Genomic DNA, 22,632 nt, shown 5'->3' with positions numbered 1-22,632 from the left:
ATTCATTGATTACGAGGAGTAGATTTACCAAAGTAAGGGACTGTCACTCTCTCATTAGCTCTGCCTGGTGGTGTGCAAACTGCGTGTCATCTCAAAGGAGCAAGTGCCTTGTGACAGTCTCATTTCCCTTTCTCCTTCTTCCAGCCACTTTATAATAGGCTCCCTCCCAGGTGGGTGCTAACAGAAACCCAACAGGGATGTGTAAGGAACCATACAAACAGAATGGTCTATATGGGGAATAATTTAGGAACATTGCCCCTTTTTTAGATCTCAAATCTAATAACCAGTTCCCTGAATTTGTTTAACCTTCTCTTTTTCGAGAGATGGTAGGTTTCCTTTTTTTTTTTTTCTTATGCCAAGGCATTTTACAATGACTTATGGCATCACTAAGGAGCTTCTCTCCAGTGGTTTGAGAATTATAGGACACTTCTCTTTTTTTCATCTGTCTCTACCCATTTTTATTATATTCTGCTACAGTAAATGGTTCACTGGTTATTGAATAATGTCTAAGTATTCTTTTGTATTTCCCCTAAACAGCTAAATTTCTGATTTATAAGGGGTACATTTAAAAGGGGTAAAGTACAAATGTCATCTCATTATTTTCAAACTCAGCTTTGTGAGTTAATACCATATCGGTTACTTGTTGCCCTAGCAACACAATTAAAACTGTATTTTAAAAAGGAAAAGATGCTCTCTACTTTCTGTTAAACAACCCTTTTCTGCTGCCTTGTTCCTATTTTCAGTGAAATATTGGCTTTTTTTTTAAATAAGAAAATTACACTTCAAAAAAGTGTGCTTTCTCAACATTATGGTCATTTTAACTAAAGCGATTGCTGAAAAATGTGCATCTTTGACAATTTTTATTTATTTTTTTTTGGGTGATTTAAGAGCTGTTGTTCTTGTCCCTTCCATGGTTCTGTTAATTGTTTTACATACCTATGGCTTAACATGTTTATGTTATATACAAGCTTGGTCTGGAACCACAGTTCTGCCTCCTTTCAGCTGCATGCTGTAGCTGTCACAGTAGGACAATCTGCCTCTTTTCTGTCTCCCAAGGCAGCATTGACCAGGGGGTAGCTTGGATTGCTGTACACTTCACTGGGTTTTGTATAAGTTTGATACTGCTTTTGGTCGACAGACCATTGTCGTGCTGATTGAAGACCTAGGCCATGAGGCTTCAGCTTCAGAGTCTGACTGCGCTAGGCTGTTCCTGATGGATTTGCTATGGTATCATGGATAGAGAGGAACAGGGCTTGGCTCCTCGAGAAGCTGTCTTTCCTTTTTACCAATGTAAGGATACATCAGAAAAAGATCTGTGAAGTCAGCTATGCATTGTGGAGGGCCTGTATGAGTTTTTGTAATTTTGGTTTTGGCTGAACACCAAAACTGTATGGTCAAACTTTATACTCTGAGAATTATTCGTACTTTATTTATTTAGTTTAGTTTTCTTGCATAGTCAATAAAAAAGCAGATCCTTTCAGAGAGCTGTTTAGAACCAGTATTTCTCCGAGTTCTCTGAGTACTGGTCTCTGTCTCCACTGCCTAAAGACAAACCCCAAGAATACTGCTTTGCTAGTATAGACACTTCAGTAAGGTAACTAAAATGATGCATAGGGGTAGGTTCAGTGGGACCATCAAAAATTACCATGGTGGAATGCCATTGTCTCTGTATGTTACCCATAGGTGGAAATTGCCATAGTGAAATGCCAGTGGTTATTACAGAGTGGATATGGAAAAAATAGCACTTGATCTAGCAGGTCTGCTCCCTGTGCATATATAGAAGCAAGTCTGCTAAATAAATGACTTAATGGGAGTTTACTGACTTATTCCTGTTATCGCTGCACAGGCAAGTAGACAGACAGTAGTCTGTCTTGCCTCTGTACTATCAGCAAACAGGTAGGCACTTACAAAGTCCACATCAGTTATAATGCATAACACAACACAAAGAAGCCAGTGAGAGTATAATCTGAACATGCGGTGCTGTATTAATAACTGCCTGGTTTTGATTAGTAAAGCCTTTGCTCCTGCTAAATGGTGTGTGTAAGGCAAAGGACAAGATTAATTTTAGATCCCAGTTGAGCTTGAAAGGCTGAACTGAGTTGATCTGATGAACAGCTGATAAACATAGACAATCACAATGTCATTTTAACAGGAACAGTATGAAAAAGAATAGTTCTTTTCCTTGAATGGCTGCTCACAGCTCATCACCAGAAATAGAGCTTCAATTTTGTTTTTCATTTCGTGTACTGAAGTGGAGAGCATATGCATTAAAAGAAAAGCTATACAAACAACTTCATAACATTAGCACAATGCAGTATGTCATTAAAAAATATAAGTGATGAGGTTTGGGAATAATGTGAACAGCTTGACTTTTCCCTGACTATTACTTAGGAATTTGAAATGTCTAAAAGTGAGGTGTGTTAGTGTTAATGAAAACCACCCTGCATGAAATAATGACATAAGAGCTCTATGCCTTTTTACAAGCACAGTAGGAACAGTAAATACATACCACCCATTGACTGCTATCACATCACAATATTTTGATTACTATTAATATTCACATGCCTCAGTAGTCTTGAGGGCTCTGGTACATCAGTCCTGCTCCCACTGCATTTAGTTGCAGAGCTAAACCTCCCATATATTTCAGTAACTACAAAATGTAGCCTTAAACTGTCAATCTAGAAACAGGGATATGTTGTTATTTACTGAACTGTGTGATTACAGTGGCAAAGTCCCTTGGTCCTTTGTCAAACACATTTCTTATCCACATTAATTTTAATTAGGGCTGTGTGAGAAACACAAGTTTTGGAATTCTATATTTAGAAATAAAGGATTTCTGTGTAGAGGAAGGTGGAAAGGTATGTTTGTTTTTTTATGCAGCACTCATGCACTCACATATAAAGTGGGCCAGAGCTCGTAGCTGGAAGGGGGTACTCAGTGGGTATAAATCTCTCTGCTAGCAGTTCTGAATAGGATATAGTCTAAGCATTTTCTATTTTATATTTTTGGTTGATTCTTGCAGCTCCTCTGTACTGCTTCTGTTTTACACATTTTTTCCTTAACATCAGGAGATGAGCACTGTTTTCAGTGGTCTGCTGACTCTATTTCTCCTTCTCTTGGTACTTTTTCAGACCTGCAGCTCCCAGTTGCCACCCCAGAGTGCTTCAGTTGGCGTGGGCTGTCAAGGGCCAGCATTGCAAGCAACGTCACCCATGGCAGCAAAAGCAACGGCAAGACACACGCTGCCCATCTACAGCACTTGTGGAGCCAGGCTAATAGTGCACAGCTGTAAGCTAATCATACCTTACCCCAGAAACTGTGTGTTTCATAATGCATTTAGTTGGGAGTCAAGGATGCAGAATGTAGCGAGAATGGAAACCGCGGCAGATGGAGCACTTAGATGTATTGTATCTTTTTCTATATACTTATATGATGCTTTCTTTTTTTCCTGTATTAGCAAAACTTGTACATGCTTTGTGTGTGAACAACTAAGTGCTTATGTTGAGGGCATTTAGACTCCTAGACAGATAAATACAGATCCAGAGACACCCTTGAATGTTTAGGTCTCTCAGTGTCTGAGATGTTTCCTGTCCTCATTCCTGCCTTACCCCTACTATAGACACACATATATAGTCCTTTGCAAAGAGATTTCCATTAAGTAAAGAACTAAGAAATACTTGAGAACTAGCTGTCCAAATGCTGTTTCCTATATTTCAGTATCATGCAAAATTCCGTGGTCAGGGGCCCTACCATTCTGCAAGGGGAAGAAAAAAATTTGTTTAGCATAGATACTCTTAGATTCTCTTTAAGTGACGGCAAAACTGAGGCCTGGTGAGGCTATGTCTTGCCAAAGATAACACAGAAATGGGAGAAGAGTGTGAGGTCCCTCTTTTACCACTAATCACAGTCTTAGACACATATAATTTGTATACTCATCCTCTCATTGCATTTGCTGTGAGGTAGATTGATATTCAGAGATTTTAACAGACAGATTAATAACCACTTTTGTGAATATTCCCAAGTGTCGTTCAAGTTTCCCCATGTAATGAGCTTTTAGAGAACTGAATTTTTCCCCAGTTTTGTTTGTTTCTTCCCTGTTTTTATGCTGATTCTTTTTGTGCAGACTATGGGAGTTGTGGCCTACTATCTAGAGAGCCACGTCACTTCCTGAACTAAATTAACTTGCACTTTTATGGTTAGCTGATTTATTATGGGCTATTCCTAGGTGTTACAGTTTCTCATAATATTTGGAATCGTAGTTCATGTCTTTCCTTAGTATAAGCATGCATTACCACATATTTGTGGTTTTGTATTACACAGAAGAAAGTGCTTATGATAGTGTAGTCTTTCCATACTTTTTTCTGACTTCACTAGAAGTCAGTGTTAGATTTGGGTAGCTTTACTATGCACTTCTGTTATTTAAGCTGCTTGGATTTCTTTAATGTTTTTACCTTCACTCTGAATGTCCTGGGTTAGTACTGACAACTTTTGTAACAAACAATTACAACATGGCCACAACACCCCTGCCTACATGCCTATGCATTTGCCCATAAGTACACTCAACCATAACTCCCTCCTATCACAGTTAATTAGTATGTATGGAAATAAAGATAAAAAACACTGAAAGCAAAAAGAAAGACTGGATAAAAAGCTTGATTCCATCCTGCTTGGTTTCATCTATTATGTTACCTAACTTTGGGTTAAAAGGAAATTATTTTCTCCTCTGCTTTTTTTATTCCATAGCTCATTTTGCTTCTAAAAGAGATGCAAAAGCTCTTCATTAATTCTCTGCGTTGTTATCACTTTCCAGGAATCAGGTTTCAGCCTCACCAGACCACAAGGACATCTTTAAAGCTCAAGACATTTCTGTCATCATAAAAGCATATGTGCTAGTCACATCCTTAACACCTTTGCGGGCATTCATTCATTCAACCGCCACAGTCTGGCATCCACCCAAGAAGAAGCACTTCTCTGTAAAGGTAAAATGTTTTATTTCTTAGTTTCTGCACACTTTTAGGTAAAGTAGAGACAGAAAAACAGGTAACATGCATATTCTCTTTCCCCCTTTCTTTATTTGCAGTCCTGAGCTGATGATGAATGTTCTCCTCAGGTACAGCTTTCATTTCTCAGAAAAAGTGGGGTTTGGTTCATGACGAAGGGGAGAGCTTGCCTGTGCAGTGGGAATTGTGGAGGGACCTGGGATTTGCTTGCTTCAAAGCCAATTTCTGTTGGTGGCACTGGGCAGCAGTTGCAAGGTTGGAATTTTCTCTAAAGCACAGCTGCAGGGGTGCTCTGATTCAGTAAAATCTTTTGCCTGTATATTGACAGTGTTGTAAAAAAGGAAAGTAAATATTTAAAATGTTTAGATTTCTTTTCTGGGTGCAGTAAAACAGAACGGATGAGGGTCAGGGCATTTCCAAATAAGGGGAAGGAAGAATACTGTGCAGAGGGCGGCTCCCCATGGTCTCTAGGTTTTATGAAGAAGGATGTTTCACACGTGCCTTACTTTGATTAAGTCTTGATATGTCCAAGTGCCTGGAGACACCACTCCAGGTCTCTATGTCTAGTTTGCTCAGCAGTCCTATGGATTTCCAAAGGTATCTTTCCATTCCTTTGTTCTTTCACCAAGGAACTGTCCTTGCAACATGGCAGCTCTTTGTGAAGGAACTGCAGTTCTGTGACTGCTCTTTTCTTTTTCAAGGAACAAGTTCTCAAAGTAGCAGTGATTTTGTGAAGTGACATAGCTCAACTCATGCAGCAGCCATCAGAGGATGGGTGCACTTTGCACATGTAACTCTCCTGGGGTAGGAGCAAGTCTCATATTTGAATCAGTGTGAATGTTGTGGTATCACTGCCAGGACTCTTGATGATGCTAACCATTTGGTATGTTTTACAATTTTAGTTCTCTGAAAGTTAAATGCTTACTTTAATCTCATTATCTAATTCTAGCTATTGGAGAAACAGGCATCTCTAAAGTATAAAACATCCCACTCAATTTAGACACTATTTTTGGAATGATATGTTTTTTTTTCTGCTAGAAATGTCTGCTTCCCTTCTGTTCTGCTGTGACTGCCTTACGGAACATGCCAAATTCTAGATGGCCAAAATTAGGTAAAATAAACCTACTTACCTTCATTTCACTCTTCAGAAGCTGTGGAACCGCATGGAGATAAATTATTTTGCAATTTGTCTGTGTGGGTTTAGGAAGACTACCAAAGGTCACCCACTTTAAAACCTTGAAATTCAGTATAATTTTCTGTATTAAAATGCTACAATGTCGAGAAGCATCACTATCATATCTGAAGTAGGCAGTATTTTAAAGGCTAATAGTCATTAGTGATTGTGATAGGGCTCTGTAAAATGGCTCCAGCTGAGGGAAGTCTGCTGAAAGGGGTGCCACCCATCATTTACAGAGCACTTTGGCAGCTGAAGAAGCAATAAAAGTGATAGATAGAAGCAACAGCATGTCAACAGTAGTTCCAATCTGGTTACTGCTGCTGTGGTGTTACATCTTCCACAGCTTTAGGCAGACTTGTCAAAATGGCAAGAAATACACAAAAAGTAGGCATCACACAAAACACATTTGTAATGATGAAGAAAGTTAAATGTAAATCAACAGAATGATGGAAAACAGGGTGTATAAGACTGTCTCTCAGCTTAAGCAACATGCCCTATAAAAAGCCTGGGAGGAGTCAGGAAGTCTCCAGGAGAAGTGAAACACTGAGAATTTACTTAATGGCCAGACAGCACTACTGGGAAAATCATAAAAAGTCTTCTGTGCTTGGTGCAGAGGCATCAGACAGGAGTCATCAGAAAAGATGGCAGCGGTCAGGAAAGAATACCTGGGAGGTTTGAATTCAAACATGGATATCCTGTGAGATGAGATTGTATCAAGTTTCTAGTAAACTTTATGGACCCATCACTTGATGCCGGTGAGATGTACAATGCTAGCATAGTGATCTCCTCTCCCAAACTATCCAGTGGAGCTATGCATATTCGTTCTAGCCAGGGAATCTGGTCCTGAATGCATATGAGAATGCATATGAATGAGTATTTGGTTTCTGCCAGCTCTAGTGTGTAGGAAGGGAAATTGTTACATTGTGAAGCTCCAATCTGTCAATAGTTAATAGGTGTCTAAGATCTGTTCTTCCAGTGGTTGACAGAATACCCACTTGTGTCACTGGGACCTGATCATGCCTATGGAAGAGACTTTTGTCTGGAAAAAATTCCTAGTGTATAATGGTTTTTTTTTGTTTGTTTGTTTTTAATTTTCTGTATTGACATCATAGATGTGTTACCTTTAGTAATGTTGCACAATAATTTGGAGATTTGATTTGGAGATCTGTGGGCAAATTTTCTTGTACCGGTGTAATTAAACCATTATGGGTAAGAAAGAGATCTACAACTGTGGTTGACTTAATTACAACTTTACTAATGCAAATTCAGGATATTTGATCTTCTATGCACAATAACCCTTTACCTTTGCTGGAAGTAACCAGAATGCGGTATATGTGAAAGAGGCATTTTTCAAGACTGGATACCAAATGATACCAAATGATTTAGAGAAACTGTGTAAAGAAAATAATAAATTTAAAGTGTTAAATACTACATTCTCCACTGCTTGTTTGTTAGAAAACTATTGTAAATGACTTTTACTGTTCAAATTTTCTTATCCCAATTGGAGTGACAAGACTTCACAATGAATTCTTGAATAAGCATTGGCCAAATGACAATTCGGGAGGAGCTCAAGTGCATTGTACACACCAGCTGCCTTTTTTTTTGGGGGGGGGGTGGGGGGGGTGGGGGGGGAGAGATTATGCAGATTTTAGTAACTTGGTTCAGAAAGCAAAAGAAGCTAAATATTTAATTGGCATTAGGATTTTGTGTGTCATTAAGGAGTGACAAGAGTGCAGCTCTAGATTTGGGCCCTGGTTGGAAAGATGCAGGAAATGCAGGGGAGGGAATGGCTTTCTGTCACACAAATGTTTTGCTATGAGGCTTACATAATAGCTTTATTTCCTTGAGGAAAATTGGAAACCCTTTATTTAGACCATCTGTGCTTTGAAAAATTATTAATAAAATAGAAGATTTTAATTTTGCATATGGTATCAATTAAAGGAGGGGTCATTGTTAATGTGTGCAATAATCGCCTTCATATTAATTGCCTATGCATGTGTATTGAACAAAAAGATGACCCATGAATAATTTTCTGTTTTATAGAAGCTGGTTTGTAAGACACTCATATATGATTACTTATCTCCAGGTTTAACATACTATAAGTTATCTCCTTTTCTCAGCCACTAGCCTTTCCCAATGCAGTCCCAGTTCATAACTGAGGGTGCATTTTTGTAGACTCTAGTGGTGCCTCATCCTGTGTCACCTGGGAAGGTGTTGGGGGCTGCTTTGAACTGCCCCATCTCTGGCTCAATGTCCCTTTGCTCAACTAAAATATAAGTCAGGTGCTTCCTGGATTTGAATTCATTGACTGGTGTATGTGCACAGACCTAGATACCCCTAGTTGAAACTATGATTTTAAGTGATTTTCAAGTTGTGCAGTGAAGTAAACATAATATATTAAAGCTGTTTGCTGTTGCTTAAGCTTTCTGTGGTATAAGTCACTATAACTTTCACTGAAATTCTCTTTCTAATGTATTAGCATTTGAAAAATTGAGTAAAGAAAAATATTTTTCATACTTAATATGTATGTAAATAAAACTGGACCCTCAAATATCCAGGAAATATGTCTTTTAATATGACATGGAGGTCTGGCTTAAAGCAGAATGCTGAAAATTAGATTGCAGTATTGCCCTCAAGTGGCCAATTTTGATACTACTTCAAGTAAAATTCAAAGATGAATATCAAATAGAACGCCTTCATGCAGATAAAGAGCAAAACGCTTAAAAACAGTGGAAAGACTCAGGATTTTTTTCTTTGTTTTATTTTTGGATTACCAGTTGTTGCCCTGACACCTAGCGAGAGCAAATGCAAAAGCAAATTACCATCAACTCTTAAAAAGATTGCAGGGTTATTTGGGAAGAAAAATTAAATGTGTGCATTAGGTGCTGTAAGAACTTAGCATGTGCATTTCACTATTCCTACAAATAGCCTGTGCAGAGAATCAAATTCTCTAATGGTCCCACTCCTGGGAGATTAAGCATAACGTAAATGCTCTTTGTTTTCTGTCCTTATAACATCTAGAACCCTATAATTTCCCTTTTCACTAATATATATATAAAAAAAAAGTCTGTTTGGACTGGGGAATATCAAAGATATGCTTATATGACATACTGTATCTGTCATAGAAAGGTACTCATTAATACTTAGGCAGACTGTACCTGCTTCTGGTAACCTGCAAGGTAAGACGCACTGAAGTGGAAGTGGAATATATATCTTTATATTTAATAAACTCCAGTGGACTTCAATGCTACAGAGCTCTCTAATGGATTTTTGAATCCGTTTATGCTTTTGGTCTTCCCAACAACCTGCAGCAATGAGTCTCTAGAGATTAATTATGTAGATTTTTTTCTTTGCAACTTCTACCTGATTATTAGTTTCATGTCCCTGATTCTTGTCTTTAGAGAAAGAATGAATAATCCTTCCTTCTTTACCCTCTCTGTGTCTGTGCCAATCTGTCAGGCAGTGTACAAATAGAATTAAAATTCTTCCTGGAGCTCTTTTCTGCTCTTCTCAACATGAACATCCGAGTTTCTTTGGTAACAGCTCTAGACTGATTATTCTTTATAACAAGTAGGTATGTCATAAATAAATCTTAACACACTAATCCAGGCCCTTAGCTCTCTGTTTTTCTTCTCGTTCATAGATCTTCTTGCTCTGGCTCTTCAATCCAAGCAGCTTCGTAAACATGTCTCCACATGGCTCCCAACTTTCCCAGTCCTATCTCCTATTATCCTGATTCCTCTTCTCATTTTTCCCTTTCTGCCTTCCAGCTTCCCTTAATCAAGCTGCTCCACATTTGTTTCTCACAGCAAGCTGGAAAATGTTGTTAGTAAATCACCTTTACTTTTTCACTAAGAAGTTGATGCTGCATTGGGAATCAATTCTTAGTTCAGACCCATTCAAAGGACTCAATTTAGTGGTTGCTGAAGCTAGCGAACATCAACAACCAGTGACATCAATAATCTTTGGACTTAGTGTTAAGAGCAAGGATCTTTAGAGAAAAGTTTTCTCAGAGGGTCTTTTCTCCTTTATTCACCAGCAAAGATTTAAAATAAGACATCCAGGAGCAAACACTGAAATAGGTGGACATTGTCCACTGAACTTGATAAACAAAGAATATCCTCTGAGTAAGTATGCTTAAACAGTGCTGAGGGACAAGAGGGTTTGTTGTTGTTGTTTTCCGCACCTTTTAGATACCATTTCTTTATAATAACTTAGGCAAAGAAAAAAAATTATATATCAATGTGAAATTTACTGTATAGAACAGCTGAATAACATCCTGGTTTCCCCCTTCATAACAATAACATACATAAAAATAAACCACTAGTGGACTAAACAGACCTACCTAAAGCTAACACTATCAGCTTATGATAAATTATTGCGCTATTGAGATGTATTCTAGAGCCATTGTTTTTGATTATGAGTAGTTTTTCTCCCATTATATGTGTTAAAACTATACGCTGTGATCAGTGAAGAGGTTTGTCTGTGCTACCAGGCAATAGAGGAAACAGTTTCATTTCAAAATCTGTTTTTTTTTCAGGCCTTCTATGTGGAATCAGTCTATATTTTTTCAGACACTTTAGATATCTAGATACATCTATAGATATAGTCAAAGAGATTCTTGTGTGTAAGAGTATTTCTGTATCTATGAACAACTACTTACATGCAAAAGTATTTGGTCTTGGAGAAAAAATATCACCAAATATAGATTCAGTAAGAAGAATAAATGTACGAAAGTGTACTGAAAGTACACAGCTTACACTGAAAAAGTTAGAAGAGGGATTGATTTTATTCAAGTGAAAACATTCTTGGCAATTTTCAAAGAGAGGTGGTTACATTCTTTTGAGACCCTGCAGATCCAATTGATCAGAAAGACGCAAAAGCTCTGATGCATAGCAAAACAGTCTGGAGAGGATACCCTTTGTTATTTCAAAAAGTGCCTTTTATTTATTTTTATTTGATTTTATTTTGTTTTGTTTTATTTTTAAACCAAAGGTCATGTTTTATATCAGCAGCAGTAAACATTGCTCTCGAATATTATACTGACAACTTTATCTGTCCTCTAGTTTTGAAGGTTACAACTAGGGGCCAATATCATTTCAAAATGTATTCATACAAATTCTGTAGAGGGTGATGCATCAAATCCCAAAATATAAACCTCAAAATTGCACTGAATTACTCAGTAGCTCCAATGGCTTTTCATCTTCTAGCTCCTCACCTCTTGTGTAGGTTCAGAGATCAGCTACAGCTCCCAGGGTGTGATGCTGTTGCGAGAAAAAGCTGACGAGTTCACATTGTTTTAACAAAATCAGGATAGAAGTGGTTAACTGGTGATACGTAGTTAACTTGCAGCCAGTATTAGTAACACATGCAAAATCATTATCAATACCAGAACAGAGAAACCATGACACCAGAAACTTCAATAATGTTAATAAATACTACATCACTCTAAACATCCTCCTACAAATACCCCCCCTCCCAAAGTTCTAATCACACCCACCCATTCACGCACTCTTATGCTCTCCCCGTCTCGCAGATGGCATGGGTTACATAGATGGCCCCATTCTCCTGCGATACGGGTTCTCTACTTTCGTGCACCTCTGGTTGGACAAGTGGGAGCTCCAGCTCTGCATGTACCCACTCCCTGTGTGCCCACGCAGGAGCCATGCCAATGCTGACAACCCAGTAAAACCCTACAGTCCAGGCAGAAGCTGTGGTGCTGGTGGGCTGACCTCTGCTAGTGCCTGACCAGGTTTTGCCTGCTGCCGTCTCTGCTCCAAAGCCTCTTCCCACCCCTGCTGCAAATTTTCATGCTTCTTTAATGTTATTTTTCAAGCTGACTCCTTCCTTCTAGCAAAAGTCACTTTGTAATTTCCTGGTTGCTGTTTAATCTTGCTGATGGTTGCCTTTAACATCATCAATTTAAGGCAAACACCCTCCCAGACAGCTTTGTATATTCAAGTCACACAGATATTTTTATCCAGAAGATTTTGTCAAGGGTGGGCTGTGTGAGCTCTCCCGGGTTATATCTCCTGCCCGTCTTCGGTGTCTCATTTAGATTCCCTGTACACTCACTAGAGGAACAGATCAGTTTCAGATTGTAATTAATGTCACCATTTCGAGATGTCTACCTTAGGATGGCATAAATCATGCTTTTGAAGTGTCTGTCTTGTGCAATGAAGTGTGAAAGGAACTGAGACATTTACCTCGTACGTAGACACAAGCCACGTAATTTTGTCGGGTGGCATTCCTCCATAGATTTTGACACCTAAGTGAATTGTCTGCATGAGAGTTGTGCCTCTGAACTCCTATTGCAATTAACAGAAAGCTAATCAATGCAGTCAGCGAAGGTAAGTGTTTTAAGTTTAGTTAAGTTAGTTAAGGATAATCTTTCTTGTTTATCTTGTCATGTGGCAAGACTATGCCAGGACTGAGCTGGAAGGCAATCCCAGAAGTATCACTACAGTTTGTTTTAACTACAGTAAAATTCATTTACATATTCTGTGGAGTGTTGGAGTCTGACACCCAGTGCACGTAGTGAGTGTGCTGTGTCTGCTCCTCAGCATGCTCTGAACAGGCCTCCTAAAACAAGGGATGGAGGTAGAAGACACGGCTGTCTGAATCAATTTCTACCCTTCCTCAAGCAAATCCTCAGCTAACCATTCAGCTAGCTGCCCTAGGCTGCCCCAGAACCTCTCCTAAGAAATTCATTCGCAGAAAACATGCCAGAGGAAAATCCTCTCAAAGGAATTACTACAGTCACCATAGCATGCAGCCCCGCGGATGGCACGCTCTTCCACTCTCCTTTAGTGTCCATGAAGCTTGTCAATTAAATTGTATTTTTTTTCAGTCTGTCAGGCCTTTTACTGATGGTACAGTGTATTTGTGAGGAGTCAAAAGAACCCATGTCACTGAGATCGTTAAGGCTTATTTTAATGACTGCAGATTAAAAAAAAAAAAAAAAAAGAATTCAAAGAGGGTAGAGAAAAAGTATTTTTAAATTAATATTCTGGCCAAATACTTTTTTCCAATGGCTTATCCTAAAGGAAGAGTGGTTATCAGTGAGCTAAAGGTCAATGAGTTAAAGTAAATCTTAAGAATATTTATGTTTCTAGTTCATTCTGCCTTTAAAGAAAATGTGCACTTGATTTATGTAATTTGACTGCATTTGCACATTTTCTGAAAAGCATTACATAAATGTGTGGAACACACCCCTGACTGTATGCATCCAGCGTGTGGATGAACATTTTCAAGCTCCTGAGAAGTCTTGCAATTCTGTATACAATGGTGTCGTTGTACAATATATATGTCCATGTGTGCATTAAGTTTTACAGCCTACTAAAATTTAATCCCTATACCTCTGCTCAAAAATTTGCCAGCCAGAGGTCAGTTTTCTCCCAGACTAAATTCCTGTGATTGCCACCAGATTTTTCCATTCTGTCCTCTTTTTGCTATTCAGTGCTGCTTTTAATCAGCCTCAGTTAATAACGAGATTGAACCTTGCTGGGCAGGAAGTGTGTTTGCTCTGAAGGTGGGAGAACATGCGTCATCTGTAGTGATCATCTGAAGTAACCTTCAGCTCAGTGGCTTTAACGTGTTGCAGCTGAACATAGATATTTATAGATTTTGTTTGGCACACTTAGAAGAATGTGAGGTTGCTGCAGGTATTCATATTTTTATCATCCCCAGTCCACATACTCTGCATTTTCCCTATTGGGTGCTGAGAATCCTATGGAATATGACAGAGTCAAACCTAACCTGAACCAGTTTGGATAGGATTTTTTAATGAATTGGAGTTGAACTGGGAGTATTTTTCTGTTGTCTTTGTTGGTCCTGAACCAAGCTGACTAAATATTTATTTTTAGTCATTGTTTTAGAATACATATTGTCCTAAAACCTGATATCCCCCATTGAGGACCTGTAGAGCACTGATTTTTTCTAATCTGCCTAAGGAGGGCTGTAACTAAAATGCAATTCCTTGGAGAAGTCAGTTTTATTTCAATGCCTGCTGTGTTGGAATCGGTTTGCTATTTTAGCCAACAGCATGCTGTGAGTGAAAATAGGGCAAATCAGTCTGTCTTTCAACAATTCTGACTAGAAATACATGCATAGTGTATCCCTTGTGTTGAGGTACTTAGGAACTGATTTATGGAGAGGAGAAAATGAGCTAATGGAGCTTCTTCTGTCCCTTTTGCCCTTCTTTCCAATAATCTCCATCTCTCCCTGTAAAGTTCTTCAACTCCTTATGTGCAGCAAAGCAACACAGCTTCTCACTTAGCTCCTCAACAACCACTGCAGATATAGAAAATTAGAGAAAAGGTGAAAGCTGGTGTAGCAGGAATGTGAATGATGTACAGGATCTGTCAGAGATGATGGAGGTAGCTGTCAAAGTCAGCTGAAGAACCACCTTGTAGTCTCTTTCTGGGGAGATGTGTCTTCATTTTTAATTTTTTATTTCACATGAACTGATTAATAAACTGCTATTGGCTTGAACCAGAACTGAGACAAAACAATTTCTTTCAGAGATGATTCTAAATCAGAACTGATATGAAAAATGTGCAGTTTTATATTCTTAATCTTTGTACTATTCTGTGGGAGAAACAAAGCTTGGGTGATCTTAGACTTTGGGAAGCTTGCAATGAAGTGTAGTCTGGTCTGAAGATTTTTTCCATAATCTCTTTCTACTTTGCAGTTCCAGGGCTCTTTTGCCCTAAAGGTTTATGGAATTGCAATACACGTGGATAACTTTCTACAGTATAAAAATACAGTGTGATGTTTTTCAAGATTGCAGCATGATGCAAATATCCAAATGGCAGAGCTGACATTATATATGCAACCTTTACTTTGTAGTTTCCTGGCAGTCAGAAGTTTAAGTTTGTAAGATAAGTCATTCTGTTTATTTATTTGTTTATTTATTTCCTACTGGCATTTCACACAGCTTTATCAGAAACAGAATAAAGAGTCCCAGGCATTGCAAACCTTCCACCCAGTTCTGTGCATGGGCCAAATTTGTTTTACTCAGTAAAGCTTGAGAAGGGCACTGCTTGTTAGGATCAAGTTAATGGCACTGAAGACAGCAAAGCAAAGGAGGATCAGTGTAAGCTGCCTACCTGAGTATTTGCCATGGCTGGCTGCAGGCAACGATACAGTGGGGGTTTTGTTTGTTTGTTTGTTTGTTTGTGTATTTGTTTTTGAAAAGGCAAGTGGAAAGTGCTTTTTACATTTAACTGTACTATGCTGCCTGAAGAAACTGAAAAGGAAATCATTCATGCCAACACAGACCGACGTGCTTGACAGTATTCATGCTCACAAGGCAGGCTCCAATGCTGTCTAGAAAATTCCGTGGACTAAAGTGCATAGAAGTCTGTTGAAAGGAGATCTGGTGTCAGCACAGTGAATTCATCATAATACGTCACCAATAACTAGCAGTGTGCAACAGGGGACATTGCTAGGTCCAGTCTGTTCAACATCTTCATTAATGGGGCAGAGTGCACCCTCAACATGTTTGTAGGTGACAGAAAAGTGGGAAGAGTGGCTGATCCACCAGGGGGTCAAGCTGCCTTCCAGAGGGATCTCCACATGCTGGGGAAATGGGCTGGCAGTAACATCATGCAGTTCAACAAGGAGAAGTGCAAAGCCCTGCACCTGGGGACAAACAACCCCAGGCACCATTACGTGCTGGGGGCCACCCAGCTGGAAATCAGGTTGGCAGAAAAGGACTTGGGGGTACTGGTGCACACCAAGATGATCATGAGCCAGCATGTGCACTTGCCATAAAAAGGCTGATGCTATCCTGGGCTGTTTTAGTAGGAGTATTGTCAGCAAGTTGAGGGAGGTGATCCTTCCCCTCTACCCAGCACTTGTGAGGCCACATCTGGAGCACTGTGTCCAGTTCAGGGCTCCCCAGTACAACAGAGACATGAACTTACTGGAAAGAGTGGACTCAGGGACACGAATGAAGGACCACAAATTTAATGAAGGGGCTGGAGCATCTCTCATATGAGGATAGGATGAGAGAGCTGGGACTGTTCGGCTTGAAGAACAGGAGGCTCAGGGGGGATCTCATCGATGTGTATAAATACCTGAAGGGAAGGTACAAAGAAGACAGAGCCAGGCTCTTTTCAGTGGTGCCCAGTGTCAGGACAAGAGGCTGTGGGCACAAACACAGGAGGTTCTGTCTTCTGAACATCAGGAAGCACTGCAGGTGACTGAGCACTGGCACAGGTTGATGCAACAAAACCTGCCTGTGCTCCACTCTTCACTGGTGCTCTGTGTTGCTCCATTTTTCTTTCCCCAAGTCTCTGCCTGCAGTGCTGAGAATTTGCTTGAGTGATGAAAGCAGCTGAGAGCACATTGTTATGCAGGCCAATGTATATGTCTCTAGGAGGATTCATGGCAAAAACCATCTGCGTGTGTAAAAGTCCAGTCAAAACATAGGCTGTGGTGGCTGATCTTTTTTTCCCAACACCTTTATTCTATATTGTGTTTAGAGCTTGGTAACCTGGGGTAAGGATTCAAAGTGAAGGTCAGGTGGGGTAGCCCTTGGCACAGTATGTTAACAAGATAAAAGGCTTTTACTGTGATTGTGCTGTTACCTACTGCTGAAGCAGTGTTATGATTTCTGTTGCCCCAAACCAGTTGATAGTAAAAGGTTTTATCAAAGAAGGCTTAGACTGTGAGCAATATTTTTTAAAACCATTGCTACAGAGTCTATTTCTGATATACTTACTTGTAAACAAAAGCACATTCTCCTCTTTCAGTGTGCTTTGTGGTGCTTTTCATGCCTTTTTTTTTTTTTTTTACTGTGCTAATGAATAACAACTGAAATTGACATTCTAAAGCAATTTTGATTTCTACCAGCCTTTTAATTTATGATCTTAAGCACTGGTTTAGTTAAGCACTGGTAAATGTTCCCAAAATATATGTAATTTTTTCACAGCTGCAAAAGTTTTTTGAGATGTTCTTCAAAAGCAGTTCTCCCCAGCAAGCCTTTAACAACATGAAGGAAGCTATAACCAAACTTCTGCTTGTAACTGAGGTCTTCAGTGAATTATCTGCCTCAGGACCAAGCTCTTTCAATCAGTAAGTAACTTGCAGCATTCATTGCTATTCTATTGTTAAGATAACTCCTTAGATAGTAAAAATTGTAGAAGATGCATGACTCCTAAAATAATAAAATCCCCTCTATTTTATTAATCCTAATAGAATGAAGTATGGACACACTATATCTAGGGGGTAAAACTCTTCAATACCCACAGAGTTTCTAGTTTGTGAAGAGGTTGTGATAAATACCGAGGACCAGATACTGTGTCCTGATGAAGTGTTTCAGGCAGCACAAATGAACAGAAATCACTCAAAAATGGGCTAGTTATCATAAAGTTGTATCTCCCATTAGTGAGCACTCTGTCATATGTCAAATATTTAGAGTAACCCAGACTGTTCTGAACTGGCCGGGGCAGGGAATACAAACAACAAACACTGCAAAAACTTTATGAAATGTACATTATGAAAGGTACTCAGGCAGTAACATTATTTTTTATGTGAATATTGGATCATTGTAATCATTTCTATTAGTCTTACAGTTCTTACACATAAGTCAACATTTATTATGTAATATGCTTATTAATTAAAATTAATATTTGTTATATATATGTTATGTCACATCCATTACTTTTTAATGATAAATAGTAAATAAGTTTTTATTTATAATGCTTGTATGTTTTATAAATATATTTGAGAACATGGGTGTTTTAGTAGGAGTAATATAAATCTCATTATTTGTCAGGAATAAAGTTTACATTCTGAGTGAAGACAGTTGAAAGGAGGCAAGGAGTATAACAGGGATAGGACTATTTTTGAAGTGGTCCAAACTCTTAACATTTGTTTACCAACAGGATAGGTATCCCTTATGTATATAGCCCAAGATTTGCTTAGGGTTCCTGGCCCATGTCTTCAAACATCCCCCCAGGCGCATCTGGGTTCAGTAAGCCCAGCAAGTTTCACCTGATTGACATCTATTGCCCTCCGAATGCCTCCAAAGCTTTTGTGGGACTTCATTCTCATCAAAAAGCATTTCCTCCTCCGGTCCAGTTCACCTCCCTCACTGGTTTAAAAGTCAGCTGTACAGGTAGTCTTTAATATATCACTGCTTTCATCAGCTCAAAATGTGACTCATCAATGGCTAAGGCTGCTGACTCTTAGAAATGTTTAGTCTATATTGTATGCTTTTTCTGGATAAAGGTGTGTGCGTTCTGTCATTGTAGCATATATTTCACAACTGTATCTAACTTCATTGAATCTAATCCCTGTTATATCGTATTTCAGATGCAGCCAGTGTTTTCAAATGCTAACCTTTGACATTGGGTTCAGCACCTCCTCACACCCAGTAGTTCTTGAGGTGAGTAAATGACACTGAAATGTTTCTTCTTGAGTGTTTTTTCTCCAAGAATGCCCTAAAGGTTGCAAGCTTACTGAACACAAGGAGGGTATTGCTTCACCCCCCCCAAATTACACCAAACAGAACAAAGCAGGGAAATCTCTATGATAGTTGCCCTCAAACCTCTGAGAAATGGACAAATGCATTAATATTAATTTTGCCTAAAAGTGGCAAGTAGCTGTGGGAGAAACCAGCTGGGAAGGGACAGAGTTCCTGTGCTGAAGTTCACCACATCATATAAGCATGCAAACCTTTCAGTTTTAGCTTTACTCCACTATTACCCCAGAGAATATCAGCTAAATAAAACGTATAGGAAGCGTTGTATGCAATTAGAGTTAGGTATTAACTGTGCTAGAAAAAAGCATGAAGAGAGGAAGTTAAAATACCACAAATGGCTTTTAATACAAATTAAAGTTCTGTGTGGAGCTGGGAGTCAGACTCAATGATCCTCATGGGTCCCTTTCAACCTGGAATATTCTATGATTCTATAAACTGTAGTGTATTTCTTCAGTTCATGTCCTGCCTTGACTTCTACTATGCTGCCTTCTTCTGCTGTGTTGCCTTCTTCCCGGACAGTCCTCAAAGCCCTCAAAACCTGAGAAAGGTGACTATTAGCATAAACTCACCATGCCAGTTTTGTACCATTCCTGTCTCAGAACAGCCCAGACAGAAACAAAAATTGTACTTATTTCCAGCAGCTTTCCATTACCCTTGTACATACATGCATATATCTGGGCATGTAAAATCTGTCTGTATGCAGAATATACAAAAGGGAAAAAAGATAGTAGTAAATATATCCTGGGAAATTACAGGAGACATTTTTTTAAATTTATCCTCAGTTAAAATCTGTTCAAGTTTCTAGTAACAGCAATGCAGTTAATATCTCCATCCTTCACAAAGCCAAGACCTTTTAAACACAAAGGAAAAATAGACATATGAAACAAAGCATCCTGGCTTGTATCAGAAACAACATGGCCAGCAGGACTAGGGCAGTGATTGTCCCCCTGTACCCAGCTCTGGTGAGGCTGCACCTCAAGTACTGTATTCAGTGTTGGGCCCCTCACTACAAGAAGGCTATTGAGATGCTGGAGTATGTCCAAAAAGAAGGGCAACAGAGCTGGTGTAGGCTCTAGAGAACAAGTGTTACGAGGAGCAGCTGAGGGAGCTGGAGTTGTTTAGCCAGGAGAAAAAGAAGCTCAGGGGACACCTTATCATGCTCTACAATTACCTTAAGGGAGGCTATAGCAAGGTGAGAATTTGTCTTCTCTCCCAAGCACCACGTGATAAGGCAAGAGGAAATAAATGACCTTAAGTTGCACCAGCAAAGGTTTAGGTTGGATATTAGGAAAAATTTCTTCACTGAAAGGGTTATGAAGTATTGGAACAGGCTGCCCAGGGAAGTATCTGAGTCCCTGTCCATGGAGGTATTCAAAAAACATGTAGATATAGAGCTTCATGACATGGTTTAATGGTGGACTTGTCAGTGTTAGGTTGGACCAGATGGTCTTTTCCAACCTAAATGATTCTTTGATTCTATGAAAGTTGGCACAATTAAAAACAACAACAAAAACTTGAAGACAGTATCCTTAATTAGTCTAACAAGACATCTTTAGCTAGTATAGGAAAAGTGACGTGTCATAACAATTTTAAGACTGGACACCAGGGTGCATATAAATTCTACCAAGAGTTGCTAAGAATTATAAACATAAAGTATAATGTTTTCCTGCTTGTATAGTAGCCTCAACCATCAGTCATAATCTGTGTGTACAGTAAGTCTGTACTGTTTAATAGTTTCCTATGAAAAAATAATTACTCTTAAAAAAATTTATAATTTCTTAGTATCAATTGAGATTTTATTTTAGATTCTATCCACTAGAAACTGAAGTATGCATAAGCCCCATGCAATTTGGTTATATGTGTTTATACTAAAATAATAATTTATTCGTATATTTTATGAGCTTATTCATTGCATTTATGTACAATAAAAATATATCTTTATCAGTAGTATCTCTTAAATACCCGAGTTTTACAAGAGCTGTGCTAATTTATAAGCTGACATTTTAAAAAATCAAATTTCAAAATAAATGGAAAAAAGGCTCGTATGAATATGCAATATTGTACTCTATCCGCTAGAGGTCAGCAAATATTGTGGCGTGTAGTTCTCACAGAAAACGTGGTACAGCATTTTCTATATTACATTCCTGTCTGTTTTATTAGAGTTATCACGACTTTATTGTATAAACAGTTCCAGTTTGACAGTATATGGTTTTGAGAAGACAGGACTTGATATACAAAATATAAATTCTTACATTGTTCTCTAACAGGTGCATGAAAACTTTGACTTTCAAGATGAGGAAGAATCAAATATTCAGGACCAAACCTTCAAAGAAATTATTTTTGAAGATACTTTTAAATTTCTCTTATCTAATAAATTGTCAACTTCCAGTTTCAAAGAAGCTTTAGAAAATGTGTATGGATTAACCGTGAGCAAGGTAGTTCATTCCACCTTTTTCTTAATAATAATTATTTGAAAATAATTTATTTTAAACTGTATGCCTTTGTGAAATTGTTGGTGCCAACTTTTTGCAAGAAGGATTTATTTAATCAAAACTGTTGCTGAATTTCAGGAGAGTCATGAGAAAAACCGCATTTATATTGAAAAGGGAATTTAGTAAAAATTTCCACTCTCAAATTATGTAATTTCCAAAAGTACAGGTCTTTAAAATATATTTAAAACTTTAAAAAAAAATTCCCCCCATTCATTTTTTAAATGGTCTTTTAATATACAGTTTTGTGAGTTTACATAAACCTACAATTGATTAATTCAGACAAGTAGATTCATGAGCATTGGAATTAAATTTGGTTTCCTACTACTTTGTGCCTCATTTTGAATGCGAGATCCAACTATAGTTTTTTTTGCATTTTTAGGGTCTGTGTAAAGTCTTCATCACTTGTGAAAGCTGTTTATGATGAGCTGGGAACATCTTTAGCAGTATTTCTCTCAATTTTTGCACTTGTAAGGGGGCATTCTGAAGAGCCTCTTGCTTTCAAAACTTACAGAGATTAAGTTATCCATGAGACTTCTACCTCTCAGTCAGATATGATTAAAACAGGGTCATCTGTTCTAAATTTATGGTAGGATAAATTAGGAAGTCACAGACATAAGTGATGACATATGATACGATCACCTAACTCTGTTTTCTAAAGGAGACCAAACCACATTTCGAACAGTCCACTTTGTTGTCTGTAGTTCACTGTCTACACATTCTTTTCCCATGGTAATTTATATGGGTTCTTTTCTACAAAATAAATGATGCACAGTTGACTTTATCATAGACTGATAAATGGGAAGAGTTATCAGGGAGCTGTTTTTAAATGACTTCAGATGAGGTTTGGGTAAATTGAGAGTTGTTGTAACTTGTCCTTTTGATCACCAAAGGGACTGGGGTCTGATGAAAGGATATTGCTTTCCATGTGATTTCAGCAGTGTATGCTGTCCTTTCCTTTGTAGAATAGAATCTACCACAAAGAAGATGAGCAGTGTTTGTCTTTAGAACAGATAAATTCCATGATTACTTTCATAAAAGAGCTGAAGAATATTGGACAATTTGAGCTGGTAAAATCAGTTTTGTTATACCGGATTCATATTTTATGTAAATCTGCTAACATTTCTCCTTGATTACCATTCTCTGCTGTCTCAGGCATATGCATCAGACTGGATGGAAAGGGAAGCTGGGGGGTGGAGGTATACTGATTTTATCTGGGATTTTTGGAATTTAAAATAAAAGAGATAAAGAAATAAAACGGAATTTGAGTTAAGGATTAATTGAAAAGGACAGCTAAATCAGAAAAGTAAAACAGAAAATAGAAGAAAGGAAAAGGAGAAAAAATATGTAAATCACTCATGAGCTGGTAAAAAAACAGAATGACAGTGAAGCAAAGCAGTTGCCAGTGGAAGAACTGGAGACTGTTCAACATTAAGATCATGACCAAAGAAACGATAGAGATGAAAAAGTGGC

General features: G+C 38.4%; 1 protein-coding gene across 4 annotated transcripts in view; it reads left to right on the top strand.

Annotated features, from left to right (window-relative positions):
- CPED1 (cadherin like and PC-esterase domain containing 1) overlaps positions 1-22,632 on the top strand; it is a 150,447-nt gene that overhangs the window by 45,517 nt on the left and 82,298 nt on the right. For all 4 annotated transcript variants that reach the window (XM_080590755.1, XM_080590754.1, XM_080590753.1 and 1 more), the window contains 6 exons: positions 3,132-3,288; positions 4,811-4,979; positions 17,117-17,259; positions 18,502-18,574; positions 20,938-21,105; positions 22,125-22,229. In XM_080590755.1, the coding sequence (XP_080446881.1) occupies positions 3,132-3,288; positions 4,811-4,979; positions 17,117-17,259; positions 18,502-18,574; positions 20,938-21,105; positions 22,125-22,229 (815 nt within the window). The remainder of the gene's footprint in view (positions 1-3,131; positions 3,289-4,810; positions 4,980-17,116; positions 17,260-18,501; positions 18,575-20,937; positions 21,106-22,124; positions 22,230-22,632) is intronic.

Source organism: Anser brachyrhynchus, assembly GCF_964034855.1.
Source record: "Anser brachyrhynchus genome assembly, chromosome: 1".
Taxonomy (NCBI): domain Eukaryota; kingdom Metazoa; phylum Chordata; class Aves; order Anseriformes; family Anatidae; genus Anser; species Anser brachyrhynchus.
This window is presented reverse-complemented; position numbering and strand designations above follow the sequence as displayed.